Consider the following 14,804-nt stretch of genomic DNA (forward strand, 5'->3'; position numbering starts at 1 on the left):
ATGTGCTATATGCATGTATGCAATATGTACTAGTATATGGCCATATATGTGCTGTATGTATATATGTGTGTGTACATATGAATATATATGTGCTATATGTATATGTGTGCATACATATGTGCATAAGTGTATATGAGCTATATGTATGTGTTTATGAGCGTATATGTATATGTGTGTGAGCATATATGTGCTGTATGTGCACATGTATGTGAATGTGTTTATATGTGCGTGGCATATATGTGTGGATGCTCCTTCACACCAGTCCTGGTTCTCGTTCTCCTCCCGCCAGCAGCTATTGCGAGCTGTAAACTTGATTGACACTGAAGTGATACCACATTGGAGAAATACGCTCTTGAGATGGACTTCGTTTGCCTATGTACATTTTTCCTTTGAGGCTAATCCAAGATTTTTTATATTTTTGAAGGACTAAAATAGCAACGTGTTAAATGAGAAAAACGTGAGCACAAAGCTGGATGCTGCATTTAATATGTGGTTTTAGTGTCTCCGCCACTGCAGAAAGGAAAGGCATGTCGGAGGGGCTAGTGGTTCACATGCCGCGTGACGAGGCATCTGTACCGTACAGCGCTGGCCTCGGCGGGGCCACAGCTAGCAGACACGCTGGCCAGATACGTCTCTCGTCCCCCTGACGCCAGCTCTGTCAGCATTTGGAATAAAACCCAGGGACCGGTGGGCACGCTGTTGGGCGGATGGTTACAGGGGGCTCTTCCCAGGGGTGTTGTCTGTGGGGTTTGCGTGACTTTTATCTCCTCCACGTGGGATGTGGAGGAGACTTTCCAGAGCAGCGGTCGCCAGCCTTTCGGACCTCACGGACCACCCGTGGTCTGCGGACCACCGGCCGACGACCGCTGTTCCAGAGCATCTCCCGCGTGTGCTCTGCCTTGAGGAGAAGCCGTGGACGTTGGGGCTTGAGGCAGCCTAAGAGAGAGTTTCCAATGGCATTCGCTCTGCGGACCCCCAGTTACGGCCTCCGGGCGGCACTGGCCGGAGCCTGTTTATAATCGGGGTTCCTCCCTGCCCGGTTTTTCCCGTGTATTATTCCCTGAGGAAAGTCAGGCACCCACCCAGAATGAACGCACCCCATTAGATGGCTGTCCGTTTGCATCTGAACTGACTGACCAAAGGGAAGAACAGTTTGCTGATTCCAGCCGGGAGGGGAGAGGTGGTGAGGTGTGTCCGGGACCCAGGGCTGCACTGCTCAGCGGAGAGCAGGCTGCATGACAGCCCCTCACTGTTGCCAAGGACTTCCACTCTCCCCATCCTTGCATCCTGTCCTAATCCCGGAGTCGGTATTTATGCCTTCCCTTCTCCCACCTGTTCTCGCTGCCCGCCTCTCTGCCTTTCTAGGTGGTTCCATCTTCTCTGTGACAGCGTCTCTGCTCTCTCCAAGGCCATGAGCAGCCAGGGCGGGGCAGACCCTCTGCCCCAGGCCTCCATGAGCCCAGCCTCCTCCTCCTTCTGGTCACACCCAGGTAGTGAGTGTCCAGCCTCGGGGAGTGATGCCGCTTAGAGACACACCCCCTGCTTCTGCCTCAGTCCTCTGAGGGCAGGAATGACAGCCGAGCTCACCGGACTGTGGTCGGGATGGAGTGGCCGTAGTTCATAAAATGTGAGATGCCCTTGGCTGTCAAATGAGCCATCCTTGTATCTGCCACAAAGGAAGAAGGAACGCTGCCGACGAGCTGTGACATGCCACAGGTTGTAAGATGCACCCAGAGCTGGTAAAACGTGAAAAATGGGATTCTCTTAAAAGCAGTGACACGGACATTGGAAAGATAAGGCATGCAAAGTGCTTCCCAAGGTCACCTGGTTTATTATGAGACAGAGCAGCTGCTTCTGAGCCGAGAGAGAGAGAGAGAGAGAGAGAGAGAGAGAAAAGAGAGGCTAAAAGTTCTCCCGTGTGCAGTGCAGGGAGCTCTGGCTGGACCGACCTGGGCTGGTTGTGTGCGGGAGGAAGCTCAGGCAGGAAGGGTTGGCGTTGGGCGGGAATGAGATGAGAACCTGCCGAGGAGAGGGGGCTGGTGGTTTCGCTGACATTGGCTTCCCCGCGTGGACACTGCGTTGTGACAGCGAGGACTGTGGTTGGAATGACTTTCGAAAGCAGGACCGGGGTCTGAGCATGCCTGCCCCGCTCAGCTTTCACGTTTGTTTTCTTTATTGATTAAGGTATTACATACGTGCCCTTATGTGTGTATGTGTGTTGATACGATATCAACAAACATGTGATGTGAGGAAGCTGTTTGGATGCTGGAAGGGGGAGGAGCGCCCCCCCTAACTCATGCCCTCACCCCCCTGGTGTCTGTGTCCATTGGTTATGCTTATGTGCATGCATACAAGTCCTTTAGTTGATCTCTCCCCCTCCCCCCCACCCTCCCTACCTTCCCTCTGAGGTTTGACGATCAGATCACCCCATTTGTTTTTTGTAACCATGGGCAGTGCACGGGCCTGAGGACCAGAGAGCGATCTGGAAATCTGGTCCCTGCACATCCTGTTCTGGCCTCTCCTGAATTTATTTTTAATGATTTCAGAGAGGAAGCGAGAGGGAGAGAGGGATAGAAACATCGATGAGAGAGAATCATTGATCGGCTGCCTCCTGCACTCCCCCCCTCCCCCGCCCCTCCACTGGGGATCAAGCCCGCAACCCGGGCTTGTGCCCTGACTGGGAATCGAACCGCGACCTCCTGGTTCATAGGTCAAAGCTCAACCGCTGAGCCAGGCCGCCTGGGCCTCTCCTGAATTATTGAAAACCTCCTACGGCCCACGTCCCCGTGTGGGCTCCACCGGCTCCAGCTGTGAGAGAGAGAGCTCGTCATTCTTTAAGGCGTTCTTGCTGTCAACACGGGACCGCACCCGGCTCGTCATGAACATTTAAGCGTGTTGGATTCTCTGTATTAACATTCTAGCATTTTTATGAATCATCATCGGGCACAACTTAGCAAATCTGAGCCCAGACCCTGTTTTCTGATTCTTTCACTGGAAATTAAGGGGATTCTCTGAATACCCACCTGTTAGGAGCGGCATCGGGACCGCTGGCTGGCAATGGTCGTTTGCATACAAAGTACATTCAACGTTTTACTTTTTCAGTTTTTAGTTTTTGATTGAAACATTTAGGATCCTTTGTTGTACCCAAATCTATCTTGTTATGGAAAAAATAAAAGCATATTTTAGTCTTATGGTATGAAATCCAATCTCGCCGAGTTTCTGGAACTATGGGTCAACTGTTAGCCTCTGACCGAAATCCAAAGGCCTCGTTTTCACGTGTGATCAGTGTGTTCAGCATTCACATGAAATCGCAAACACTGTGCACCCACACAGCGGGCCCTTTGGCTTGGGGGCCATTGGCTTAGAATTTATGTGCTTCTCCGACGTTCATAAAACATGGCATTGGTCGTCTGCCACTCGCCACGTCAGAATATCCCAGTTTTCCTGGAGCTACAGGAAAAAACACCCCCCCCCCCCACGCGCACACACACCAATCTAAAGTTCAGGTCTTTTTATAGCAACACAGAGGCAGGCATATTAAATTATTATGCCCCGTTCCTGCCAGGGTTTGACTTTTCGGAATTCTCTGTTATAAAGCAACCAGCGCAGTCCCCAAGTCCTGCGGCTCGCCGGAGGTCCGGGGAGAGTAGCCTGTACCCGCTGGCTGAGGTGGCACCGCAGGCAGGTAGGCAGGTGGGCAGGGAGGTGGCCCGGAGGGAGAGGAGGGAGGCAGCGGGAGGCGGGACAGCCTCAGTCAAGGCAGGAAGTTGCTGGCGGAGCCCGAGCAGGGGGCTGGCGTGCGTGCTCCTGGGAACCAGCCTGTGCCCAGAGCTGTTCGTTCTGGTCTTAATCCCACGGGCTAAGCCGCTCCCAGCTTTGGAGTCCCAGGGCTGCTGGGCAGGACGTAGGGAGACGGGGGGAGCAGAGAGACGCACCTGGTCTGTCACATGTGTTGTCTATAGAGATCATCCCTGTCGAAGCAGGTCTCTGGACCATCCTGTGGCTTCTCTTCACTCCCCACTGTTAAAAACATGCTCCACTGGCATGTGCGCACATGTGTGTGTGCGTGCGCGATTTTGTTTGCTTTCTCTTCCTGACCTGCGCTTAATTCCACGTTGGGGCAGTCTCGGGTGGGTTAGAACACTTTGGCCGGGCCAGCGCGTCTCCGTGGTTGAGCGTCCAACTATGAACCAGGAGGTCACGGTTTGATTCCCTGTCAGTGCACATGCCTGGGTTGTGGGCTTGATCCAAGCAGGAGGCAACCAATCAGTGATTCTCTCTCATCATTGAAGTTTCTCTCTCTCTCCTTCTCCCTTCCTCTCTGAAATCAATAAGAAATACACACACACACACACACACACACACACATATATATTTTTTAAAAAGAACACTGTGGTCGCTCTGTCTTTCAGAGATGGGGACTGTGTCTCGCTCCTTCGGAAATATTCATGCTGAAGCTTTGTCTCTGGTCTCTTCCTCCCTCTGGTGAACAAAAGCAGCTTTGGACGCTCCGATCACACCGCCGCCCTCCTGCTTACGCACCAGGGACTCTGCGGAGGACTTTGAGACACGGGGGAAAAGATGTGTGTCTCCCTTACCTCTAGCTTTCATGCACTTTTTCCCCTAAATCGATCTCAATTAACTTTGATTCCTTCCTTTAGAACAGCATGTGCTGAAGTGACGCTCGGCCAGATGTGGGCGCGGGCTCCTCCCCCTCCCAGCACATGCCGGCCTCGTCTCAGCCCTGACATTCCAGTCCGTTTCCAAAAGCTCACGCTCCGTGGACGTGGCCCTGCGGTGCGTTTGTGAGGACACCGGACCTCTCTTAGGGGCAGAGTGATGTGGTAGCATTGCTTCCCTTTCCGTCCTCAGAGCGCTTCTCTTTTTTCTTTGTGATTTTAAAATGAGCCCGTTCTCCTGTCTAATCTGTTTCTGCTCATTTCTGATATAAACCACACAATTGCTCATCTTCCTCCTGGTCGGTGAGCCAGCGCAAGCATCACCCCGTGTGGGACTCCCCGTGGAGCCCCGGCCTCGTTCCTGGGCTGAGCGTGTAAAACCCTTCTCTCTGTGCCGCCACGGGCGGGGAGGGCGTCTGTCGGGCCAGAGTGATTTCAGAAGCTGCCATTCTTGTTTTGATGAATGAGCACGGCTCCCTAAATCCGGGGGCCGGTGTTGCTTGGAAACCCTCTCTGTGATGTTAGGTGCCTCAAATTCGTTCACTCGGTTCGTGACCAGAAGACAGAGCCCTGCCGTTCGGGTCCCCCGACATCGGCCTGCCAGGCTCTGCACCCCACATGTGCCGGAGCCTCGGGCTGCTGCTGTCTGTCTGTGGCTCTTGGAGCTGCTGCGTGTCCCCGCCATGCCTTTCTTGTTTTTTCTTTCTTGTGCCTGGTTCTGGCTCTGTGGCTGGCACAACCGGTCCTTCGGTATGTTTTGTGGCACTGCTTAAACCAGCCGTGGGCAAACTACGGCCCGCGGGCCGGATCTGCCCCGTTCGGCTGTTCTATCTGGCCCGCGGAGCTGAAAGAGCGGAGGGTTCTCTTGCTCTCCCCTCTGCTCCTTTACTTTGAATTTATATTAGTTCACACAAACACTCCATCCATGCTTTTGTTCCAGCCCTCCGGTCCAGTTTAAGAACCCATTGTGGCCCTCAAGTCAAAAAGTTTGCCCACCCCTGGCTTAAACCCTAGCTTACTGCTTCCCAACGTGTCGCAGGGCTCAGATTCCAGGGATTTTAAAGAAGTCGAGGTCATGCCTGGCCAGTGTTGCCCAGTGGTTAAGCGTCCACCTAAGAACCAGGAGGTCAGGGTTTGATTCCCGGTCAGGGCACATGCCTGGGTTGCGGGTTCGATCCCCAGTGTGGGGTGTGCAGGAGGCAGCTGATCAATGACTCTCTCTCATCATTGATGTTCTAGCTCTCTCTCCCTCTCCCTTCCTCTCTGAAATCAATAAAAATATATAAAAATAAAGAAGAAGAAGAAGTCAAGGTGGTGTGTCCACACTCTGAGCCAAAGCACTGAGCTTGGTCCTTGTCATTCTCCCCGCTCACCGATTCACAGCATGACGTTCACGTGCTTGGGAAGCGAAGGAAGGAGTTGGTCCTGGGGCCGATTGGATAGAGTGGCCGGTGGGATACAGTGGCCGGTGGGATAGAGTGGCCGGTGGGATAGAGTGGCCGGTGGGATAGAGTGGCCGGTGGGTTACAGTGGCCGGTGGGATAGAGTGGCCGGTGGGATACAGTGGCCGGTGGGATACAGTGGCCGGTGGGATAGAGTGGCCGGTGGGATACAGTGGCCGGTGGGTTACAGTGGCCGGTGGGATACAGTGGCCGGTGGGATAGAGTGGCCGGTGGGATAGAGTGGCCGGTGGGATACAGTGGCCGGTGGGATAGAGTGGCCGGTGGGATAGAGTGGCCGGTGGGATACAGTGGCCGGTGGGATAGAGTGGCCGGTGGGATAGAGTGGCCGGTGGGATAGAGTGGCCGGTGGGTTACAGTGGCCGGTGGGATAGAGTGGCCGGTGGGATAGAGTGGCCGGTGGGATACAGTGGCCGGTGGGATAGAATGGCCGGTGGGATAGAGTGGCCGGTGGGATAGAGTGGCCGGTGGGTTACAGTGGCCGGTGGGATAGAGTGGCCGGTGGGATAGAGTGGCCGGTGGGATACAGTGGCCGGTGGGTTAAGTGGCCGGTGGGATAGAGTGGCCGGTGGGATAGAGTGGCCGGTGGGATACAGTGGCCGGTGGGATAGAGTGGCCGGTGGGATAGAGTGGCCGGTGGGATACAGTGGCCGGTGGGATAGAGTGGCCGGTGGGATAGAGTGGCCGGGAGCACTCCGGGCTGGGTTTGTGAAATCCCATGTGTTGCACAAAGATTCTGACACTTCTGGGTCGGGGGTCGGGGGGAGGTCTCGGTCTTAGAACAGCTGCTCCGTGAGGCTCTGTTATTATCGGGGAGCATCCTTACTTTAAGTATCAACTCAAAGAATAAGAAGGGAGTGCAAATGTGAGCGCATGTTTGAAATCAGGAAATATCAGCATACTAGAGGCCCGGTGCATGAAATTGGTGCACTTGGGGGTGGGTCCCCCAGCCTGGCCCTGTGTTCTCTCACAGTGCGGGAGCCCCGTAATCAATCACCCCAAAGAGGCAGGCCCCGCCCACCCATCCGGGGCTCCCCGATGGATTGCCCCAAAGAGGCAGGCCAGAGCTGGGGTCATGCAGCCGGGCCCCACCTCCTCCACACACGGGGGGCCGTGGGACCCCCAGGCCTCGCTGTGCAGAGTGGCTGCCGGGCCCTGCCTCTGTGGCGCGCAGGGCACGCAGTGTCTAGTCCAGCCGTGGGCAAACTATGGCCCGCGGGCCGGATTCGGCCCGTTCGGCTGTTCTGTCCGGCCCGTGGAGCCGAAAGAGCAGAGGGTTCTCTTGCTCTCCTCTCCGCTCCTTTACTTTGAATTTATATTCGTTCACACAAACACTCCATCCATGCTTTTGTTCCGGCCCTCCGGTCCAGTTTAAGAACCCATTGTGACCCTCGAGTCAAAAAGTTTGCCCACCCCTGGTCTAGTCCCTGCCCACCCACGTGCACCCGCTGTTCACACAGCCTCCTGGTGATGAATTGTGGGATTGTGATGGCGTGAGGACCACCTAGGCTATTATCAGTATAGATAAGCAGGGCATCGTGGGCTGTGGGGCAGGAAGAGCAGATGACCAGACACCAGTCAGCTCCATCACTGATGCCCCGTTGACCTTGGGCCGCTCACATCAACGTCTGGATCTCTCTGATCTCAGATCTTTTCATTTGGGGATGAGACGGTCTCCACAGTCCCCCAGGCTCCAAAGTTCCCATTTTTAAAAACCGTGCGACGCAGCCCGCACCCGCGTCTCTCTAGCTGAGAGCAGCCCTGAGCTCGCCAACAGGCTGGAGTAGGAACGAGCGGTCCCGTGGTTTTGTGCGTGTGATGGAAACGACCCCTGGGTCATCTCAGTTGTTGCGTGTGGGTGCTGCACAGCGTGTCGCTCATGCAGGGGAGATCCCCACGTCGCCTCTGCCATTGCTGAGCCGGCGGGAGGACAGCAGCGCCGCCATGGGCTGGCCACTTGTTTGACTTAAAACCACGGGAGGATGGTCCACCCACAACAAAGGTCTACTTCTTCTCCCCACGTTACGCAAAAGAGCAAAGATGTCGATAGAGAGGAAGGGAAAAGAAGAGTGAGTGGCTGATCCAGATATTTTAAACATCCTGGTATTTGGAGGCATCTGGATAATTCACAGCTTTTTTTTTTCGCTTTTTTTTTTTTCTGGTTCATTTATCATCCAGATGTTCGCCATCATGGAACAACCACTTGCGAGCCTATTGCAGCTAATAACTCCAAAGTGGAAAAATTCATATCTGTGTGTCTGTCCTTCGCGCTCCATTTTCCCCCCGCTCTCCTTCGGAAGGCCCTCCTCCTCCTCAGCGTCTCCGGGGAATGTGGCCATTCCGCCAGATGCTTAGGTGTGAGCCGTCCCTGTTCTTTTTTTAATCTTCATGGCCATCCTGTACCCTGTCTGCTTGAATTATAGATTGCATTTGTCAAATAATGACACATGCAATTGGATGTCTTCGAAGACCTTTGAAATCCAACTTCCTTGAGTGGAGATTAAAGTGGGTTGTCCCTCCGCGGCTGCAGTCGAGCCCGGGGCGCGCGGAGACCTGCTGAAAAGTTTCCCTAGGCCGGCCTGCTCCCGCTCCCGTGGTCTGGAGGGGAGAAAACCAGGTCCTCTTTTTTTTTAAGTTCTGGAAGGTAGACCCTCCAACTCCCTGAACTGTGGTCCCGGTGAGCAACGCCTGTAGCGCCGGCCGCTGTTGCAAGCAGGCCTGTCCTCCAGGGCGCTGACTGTGTCTCTCTGGGCGTACAGGAAGCGCTATCGGTGGTGAGCGAGGACCAGTCGTTGTTTGAGTGCGCCTACGGGACGCCGCACCTGGCGAAGACGGACATGACCGCCTCCTCCTCCGGCGACTATGGACAGACATCCAAGATGAGCCCGCGCGTCCCTCAGCAGGACTGGCTGTCGCAACCCCCGGCCAGGGTCACCATCAAGATGGAATGCAACCCTAACCAGGTGAACGGCTCCAGGTAAGCTGGCTCCTGTCCCTCCCCTTCCCCCCCCCCCCCCCCCCCCCCCCGGTTTCCCTGTCCCGTGTGGAGGCCCAGGGGAACTCGGCCACTCTTTTCCACAAAGATCCTTTCGGAAGGGAAGGCCGCGGAGGGGTCCCGTGGGCCCGGGCTGAGAAAATGTGTTCCCCGATGGTTCTGTGCTGAGGACGGAGGTTGTAAAACTGGTAGTATATTTACCGAGCGCTCGCTTTGAAGATGTGGTGTTCAATACAGTTTTCCAGGCGTGAGGGCGCTGTGGGAGGGGGGCTTGCACACATGTGGCAGAGTTCATCTCTGGGCCTTTATGGTCTGGAAGAGAAGGCTGTGTTACGTTTTTACGGAGAGAGAGTGTCAGCTAGTGGCCAGGCGGTAGCATATGTCCGAGCCATGTGCCCTCGCTAAGGGAGCTGCTTAGCCATCTGCCCTGCACCCCACCCAGCCAGCCCACGCCCCTCCTCTGTCCCTTCCCCTCAGCGCTCGCTGCTGCTTCTCATCTTGACTTACACTGAGAGCCGAGCTCCGTAGCGCCATGATCGTTCACGTCTCCGCGCTGTCAGATGGAATGTGTTCTCAAATGCAGAATGAGCCTTGGCCCTTGCGAGCATTTCGTCGGATGTAGTTTTGAGAAGTAAAGTTGGTTTCAATTATGATATCATACCCCATCTATATTCAGGAAGAAGCATATAAAATCTCAGGACAAAGAAAGGGTAATTTTTTAACACATTGCAGGATCCGAAGTAGAGGTATGAGACAGCTCGCACGTTCTGGTGCTTCCCTGTACACAGAGCCCTTCTCCTCCCATGCCCCGTGCGGCCCCCAGCAGCCTGGTGAAGGGTGCTCGTCCCCGTTTGATGGGTGAGGAAATCGAGGCTTAGGCTTTTTCTGGCTGACTCAGGATCGCCACTTAAAGGGTGATCAGTTTGGATTCAAACCCAGGGCGTCTGACTCTGCACCGAGGGCGTTGTCCACTAAAAGGCCCTTTCTGCTACACGTGTAGCGAGGGTGTCCCAGAAAAATGTATGCTCAGCTTAGCAGCTGATTGACAGCTGAGCGCTCAGTTTTGAAAATGAAATGTGTTTTCATAAGCACTGCCTTTCTAACTATTCAAAGTGCGTGTGTACATTTTGGGGGCACACCCTATGTTTTAATGCTAGCTGCGTTTTTATAGGAGCTGGAAACGGGGTGTCCGCTTCCGGTGCAGCCTCGATGAAGGTGCCCAGTCACAGCACGCCAGAGGGGATCGTAAGTGCGGAGCGTGCCGTGCCGGGAGCCGCCCTCCCCTGGCCCCTGCGGGTCTGCTTTCTCCCTGACGCTGGGAGTAGTCGCTCTGAAGTTGCAGTTGCTGTGGCGTCGGGGCTTCACGTGGAATTCAGGCCCAGGCAGGCCATGTCGGACCTCATCAAGGGATTCATTCCTAGTCTCCCGGGAGGTCCCGGGTAGAAGACGCCCCCCAGGGTCCAGGATCCCCGAGTCCCGGGTACTTACGTGATGCGTGTAATTATCCTACACGTCAGTCCTGTCCCATTTGGCAGTGTTTCCACCAATCATAGGTGCGGGGGGGGGGGGGGGGGGCAAGGCAGGGTTACCGTGGCGAGCACACGGAACGCCGAGTGTACTCTTGCGTGGCTGTGAATTTGTTATTGTGTTAGGTTCCATATGCAGCTACTCCCCCCGCCCTGTACTTCTGAGACGTAGGAGAACGGAGCGTAGCCATGTGGTGAAACACACAGTGGAGGGAGGGAGGGGAGGGTGGAGATAACCCTGGGCCACTGAGTGGGTTCTCTCTCGGTGGCGTCGCATGACCCCCCCATGCACCCAGGAGAGTCGTTGGGGGGACACTAAGAGCAAGATGCATTTCCAGAGCTTTCTTCTTCCAACACCCGTTTCTGTGTGCAGGAAATGCATCAGAGAGAGAGAGAGAGAGAGAGAGAGAGAGAGAGAGAGAGACATTGAGAGTACACTTCGGGCAGAGGGCACCGAGATGCTGCCCAGCTGGCAGTGGCAGGGCGGGCATGCCCTGGCCCCTGTTTCCCGGTGGGGCCGAGGGCCAGCTCCCCAAGGCTGGCCTGGATTTAGGGAGCCTCAGAGAGAGCCTCTGTGAGGGGGTGAGAGTGGTGCCGCAGGAACAGGGCTTCTCCTGTTCTCTCTGTGCTGCTCCTGCGTTAACAGGAGGAGGAGGGCGAGCAGCCACCATCCTCTGATGTGGGCCCGGGCCGCCGTCAGTAGCCAGCGCCCATGCCCACCTGCCCTGCGGGCAGCCTTCCCCGCCGGAGGGGTGCCCACAGGGATTCGGGAGCCGAGTTGCCAGGACAGGACCCGGCTCCTCCCACACAGAGCGCTTTTTTGGGGACGGTCCTCTCCGGGTCCTTACCGTCAGCCGCCCTCGGAGGAAAAGGCCCGGGGCTCTGGGAGGAGGGAGGCCCCGTTTGAGACCCCGCGGTGGAATGCGACAGAACCTCAGCCCCGCGGCTCAAAGCTCCTGAAATGAAAGGCAGTGGCGACTGGGACCTCTTGCCATGACGATAGGTCTCTGTAAGACACTAGAGGGAAGAGGGAAGGAGAGAACCACTGCAGGAGCCAGCGAGCAGGCCGCCACCACCACCTCGGAGGGCACAGCGCTCGCCGACACTGAGCTGACTGCGCGCTGCGTGGACACAGGACATCCCTTCGGCCTCAGTGCTTCTCAGCCTCAGTGACTGGGCCTCCAGGGGCATGTGGCAATGTCCGCAGACATTTTTATTGTCATAACTCAGGGGGAGGGGGGGTATTTTCTGGCATCTAGTGGGTGGAGGCCAGGGATGAGGCTCAACGTCCTAAACACAGGGCAGCATCCCCCCCACCCCCCCCGCCAGAGGAATAAGCTGGCCCCAGCGCCAGCGGTCTGCAAGGTGAGAGCCCTGCGCCAGAGCCACCCCGTGTTTGGGGTTTCTTCTGCGTCGGGCACTGGGCTGGCTGCTGTGAGGATGGGTTCAGAGAAGCTCAGGGTCCAGCGGAGGTGGAGACGGTCCCGGGAGGTCACACGGGCGAGTACAAGGACGGAGGAGGGTTCAGGACCCCGCCCCAACGGGGGGGGGGGAGGGCACGGGGGGGGGGAGGGTGTGACTCCCACCACCTGTGCGGGAAGGAGAGAGTCTGTGAGGAGTAACACTAAACAACACTTCTATAGCACATCATGATTTAGCACATACCCTATGTCATCCAATTTCCTCATTAAATCTAGGAGATGGCATTGTGACTGGGCCATGCCCCACTTAAGCATCTCTAAAATCCTGATGGCCCCCCTGATGCCCCCCTCCCTGTGAGATACAATTCTTACTCAAAAAGGGAACTCCTGTTCACGTGGAGGAAGCCTAAAAGGCCATGAACTTGGTCTAAACAAGCTTCCAAAGAACGTGGCAGCCACGAGAGAGAAAAATAAAAGAACGAAAGGACAGTTGAGGTACTGAGGAAGGAATCACTAAGAAATGGTTTTAAAAAAATAACATGAAGTGATATGAAAAAACAGCAAATAAAGTTTCAAAACATAGTAGAGAACTGAAGTGCATACGTATGTCACAACATGTATCCATACACTGTATATGAGGCCCCTAGGACCGTAAGAAATGCAAAAGGTTCGCTGTGAATAACTCATTCTCCAATTGCCCCCTGGGGACCACTGGACTAGACCCATTTCACAGATGGGGACCATCGAGTCTCCTGTCGTGGGCCGTGTGGCCACAGGCCTGTGCTCCTCCGCACGCCCCCCCCCCCCCCCGGGCCCTTTCTAAAGTGGGACAGCCGAGTGTTCTCAGCTGACGGACAAGCAATATGTTCTGTCTCCTCTGTGCTGAGGGGCACGCGTCCAGACGCCGTTGTGATCTCTTGCAGATGCTGCGCAGGTAAAACAGTTGCCTGGGAGGGTCCATTGGTGTTAGCCCAGCAGGCCGGGTTCCCTGCTCTCCCCTTCCGCTGTCTTCAGGAGGCGTCTCCCAGCCAGACCCCCTCCTGGGGTCCGGGGGAGGAAGCCCCGGGGCGGACCCCGTCCGCGGCTCCTCACATACTTGTTGGGCTGAAGTTAGAAATAAAACGTGTCCGTTTCGGGGTGGCGGCTGCTCAAGGCCGCGCCTGTCACCGTGAGGGAGGAGGGGCTGTGCCCCATCCCGGCTGCAGGCTGGCGGCTCGGCTGACAGTCTCTGCACATCGGGTTCTCCCGCTTTGTGAGCAGCATTAATGTTTGCTCCTGGAAAGGGATCCACTGGGCCCGCCTCTGCAGGCCTTCCTCCTTAGACTCATTGAGATCTGACTTCTTCCTCCCCCCTCCGCGCCCCCCCCCCCCGCCCCCCGGTCCTGAGACTGTGCATCACTGCAGGGCAGCGAGAGTCACAACCAGGCCCGCCTTTGCTGCTTCCCGCCGGGGCCTGAGGCGGGTTGGCAGGACCGTTTCCCACTCAGCCTTGGCCACCTTCCCAGCTGTGGGTGGCCCTGTGATGGGGACCCGCAAACAGGTGCTTTCTATGAGGTCCAAGTGCAGCATGTCCGGCTGGTTAGGGGCCTGCGACTCTGGATGCCAGTTCACCGGCTGCGGAGCTGAGAGGGGACGGAGGGACGGAGAGCCGCACGCGGGGACACACAGGGAAACGCACGCAGGGAAAGGCGAGGAAGGGAGGCGGGCTCTCCGCCCCAGGTCTTTGCCTTCCCTCGGAAGTCAGATGATGGGCACTGCCTGTAGGAGGAGGGCCAAGGTGCCGGGGAATCCCACAGGGTCCCTGTGGGCACAGGCAGCGGGCACAGGGCCACTGCTTGGCACCTTTCAGCCTTTAAAGGGAAATGGTTTGGGTTAACCAGAATTTCCATGGCCTGTTACGTAGGTAAAAACCCAAAGCACCATCATGGTTGGGCTTAAGGCTTTCCTCCTGAGAAATGAAAGTGTTTCCAGCAAAACGAACAAACAAACCAACAAAAAGAAAGAAACAAAAAACCTCACAAAACAGAAGAGATGTCTCGACCCATCTCTGTCGCGTAACTGTCTGTTGATATCTTGTCCTATAGAGCATTTCATTTCCAAATAATGGCCCCCAAAAGGATGCACTGTTACCCCCAGGTTTCAAGGTCTGACTGTCGGATGGCCTTGCTAATTCCCGTTTCCAGCTGTGAAGAGAAGTAGGGAAACGTGTCCTTAAATGATGAGGCTCTTCCCAGGGACACGCAGTGCCTCCGAGTGGTGACTTTTTAATTAACTTAGTCTTCAGCTTTTGGGGAGAAGGGGGGGGGGGGCGCGGCGGGCTGGTGGGAAGAGGCTGCGATGCCAGGTGCAGGGGCATGTTTACGAGGGTGAGAGCAGCGCTGGGCTGTGAAGACAGAGCCCCAGTGTGAGCCCGAGCCGGGCTGTCCATGAATCACTGCGCTCCACCCGCTGCTTTTCCATCGCCTCTGATTCAGAAATAAAACAGATCCGCCAAGTACCCCGGAGCCCTCCAGACAACCCCCTCCTTGTCTCGGGCCTAAAAATACCTTTGGTGGTGACTTACCTCAGTTCCTGCTCCAAACCTTGATTAGGCGTTTGTTCACTCGTTTAGGGCTGTGTGATTTCAGGGTTCTTAGGAAGAAAACCACGTGTGAAGGGAATTTTCTAAAATATATTTTTATTGATTTCAAAGAGGAAGGGGGAGGGGGAGAGAGAGAGAAACA

At 55.8% G+C, this 14,804-nt stretch overlaps 1 protein-coding gene across 3 annotated transcripts in view; it reads left to right on the forward strand.

Annotated features, from left to right (window-relative positions):
* Nucleotides 1-14,804, forward strand: part of ERG (ETS transcription factor ERG) — a 96,978-nt gene that overhangs the window by 35,418 nt on the left and 46,756 nt on the right. For all 3 annotated transcript variants that reach the window (XM_080651853.1, XM_080651854.1, XM_080651855.1), the window contains exon 2: nt 8,899-9,116. In XM_080651853.1, the coding sequence (XP_080507979.1) occupies nt 8,899-9,116 (218 nt within the window). The remainder of the gene's footprint in view (nt 1-8,898; nt 9,117-14,804) is intronic.

This window comes from Plecotus auritus (assembly GCF_963455305.1).
Source record: "Plecotus auritus genome assembly, chromosome: 2".
Lineage (NCBI taxonomy): Eukaryota > Metazoa > Chordata > Mammalia > Chiroptera > Vespertilionidae > Plecotus > Plecotus auritus.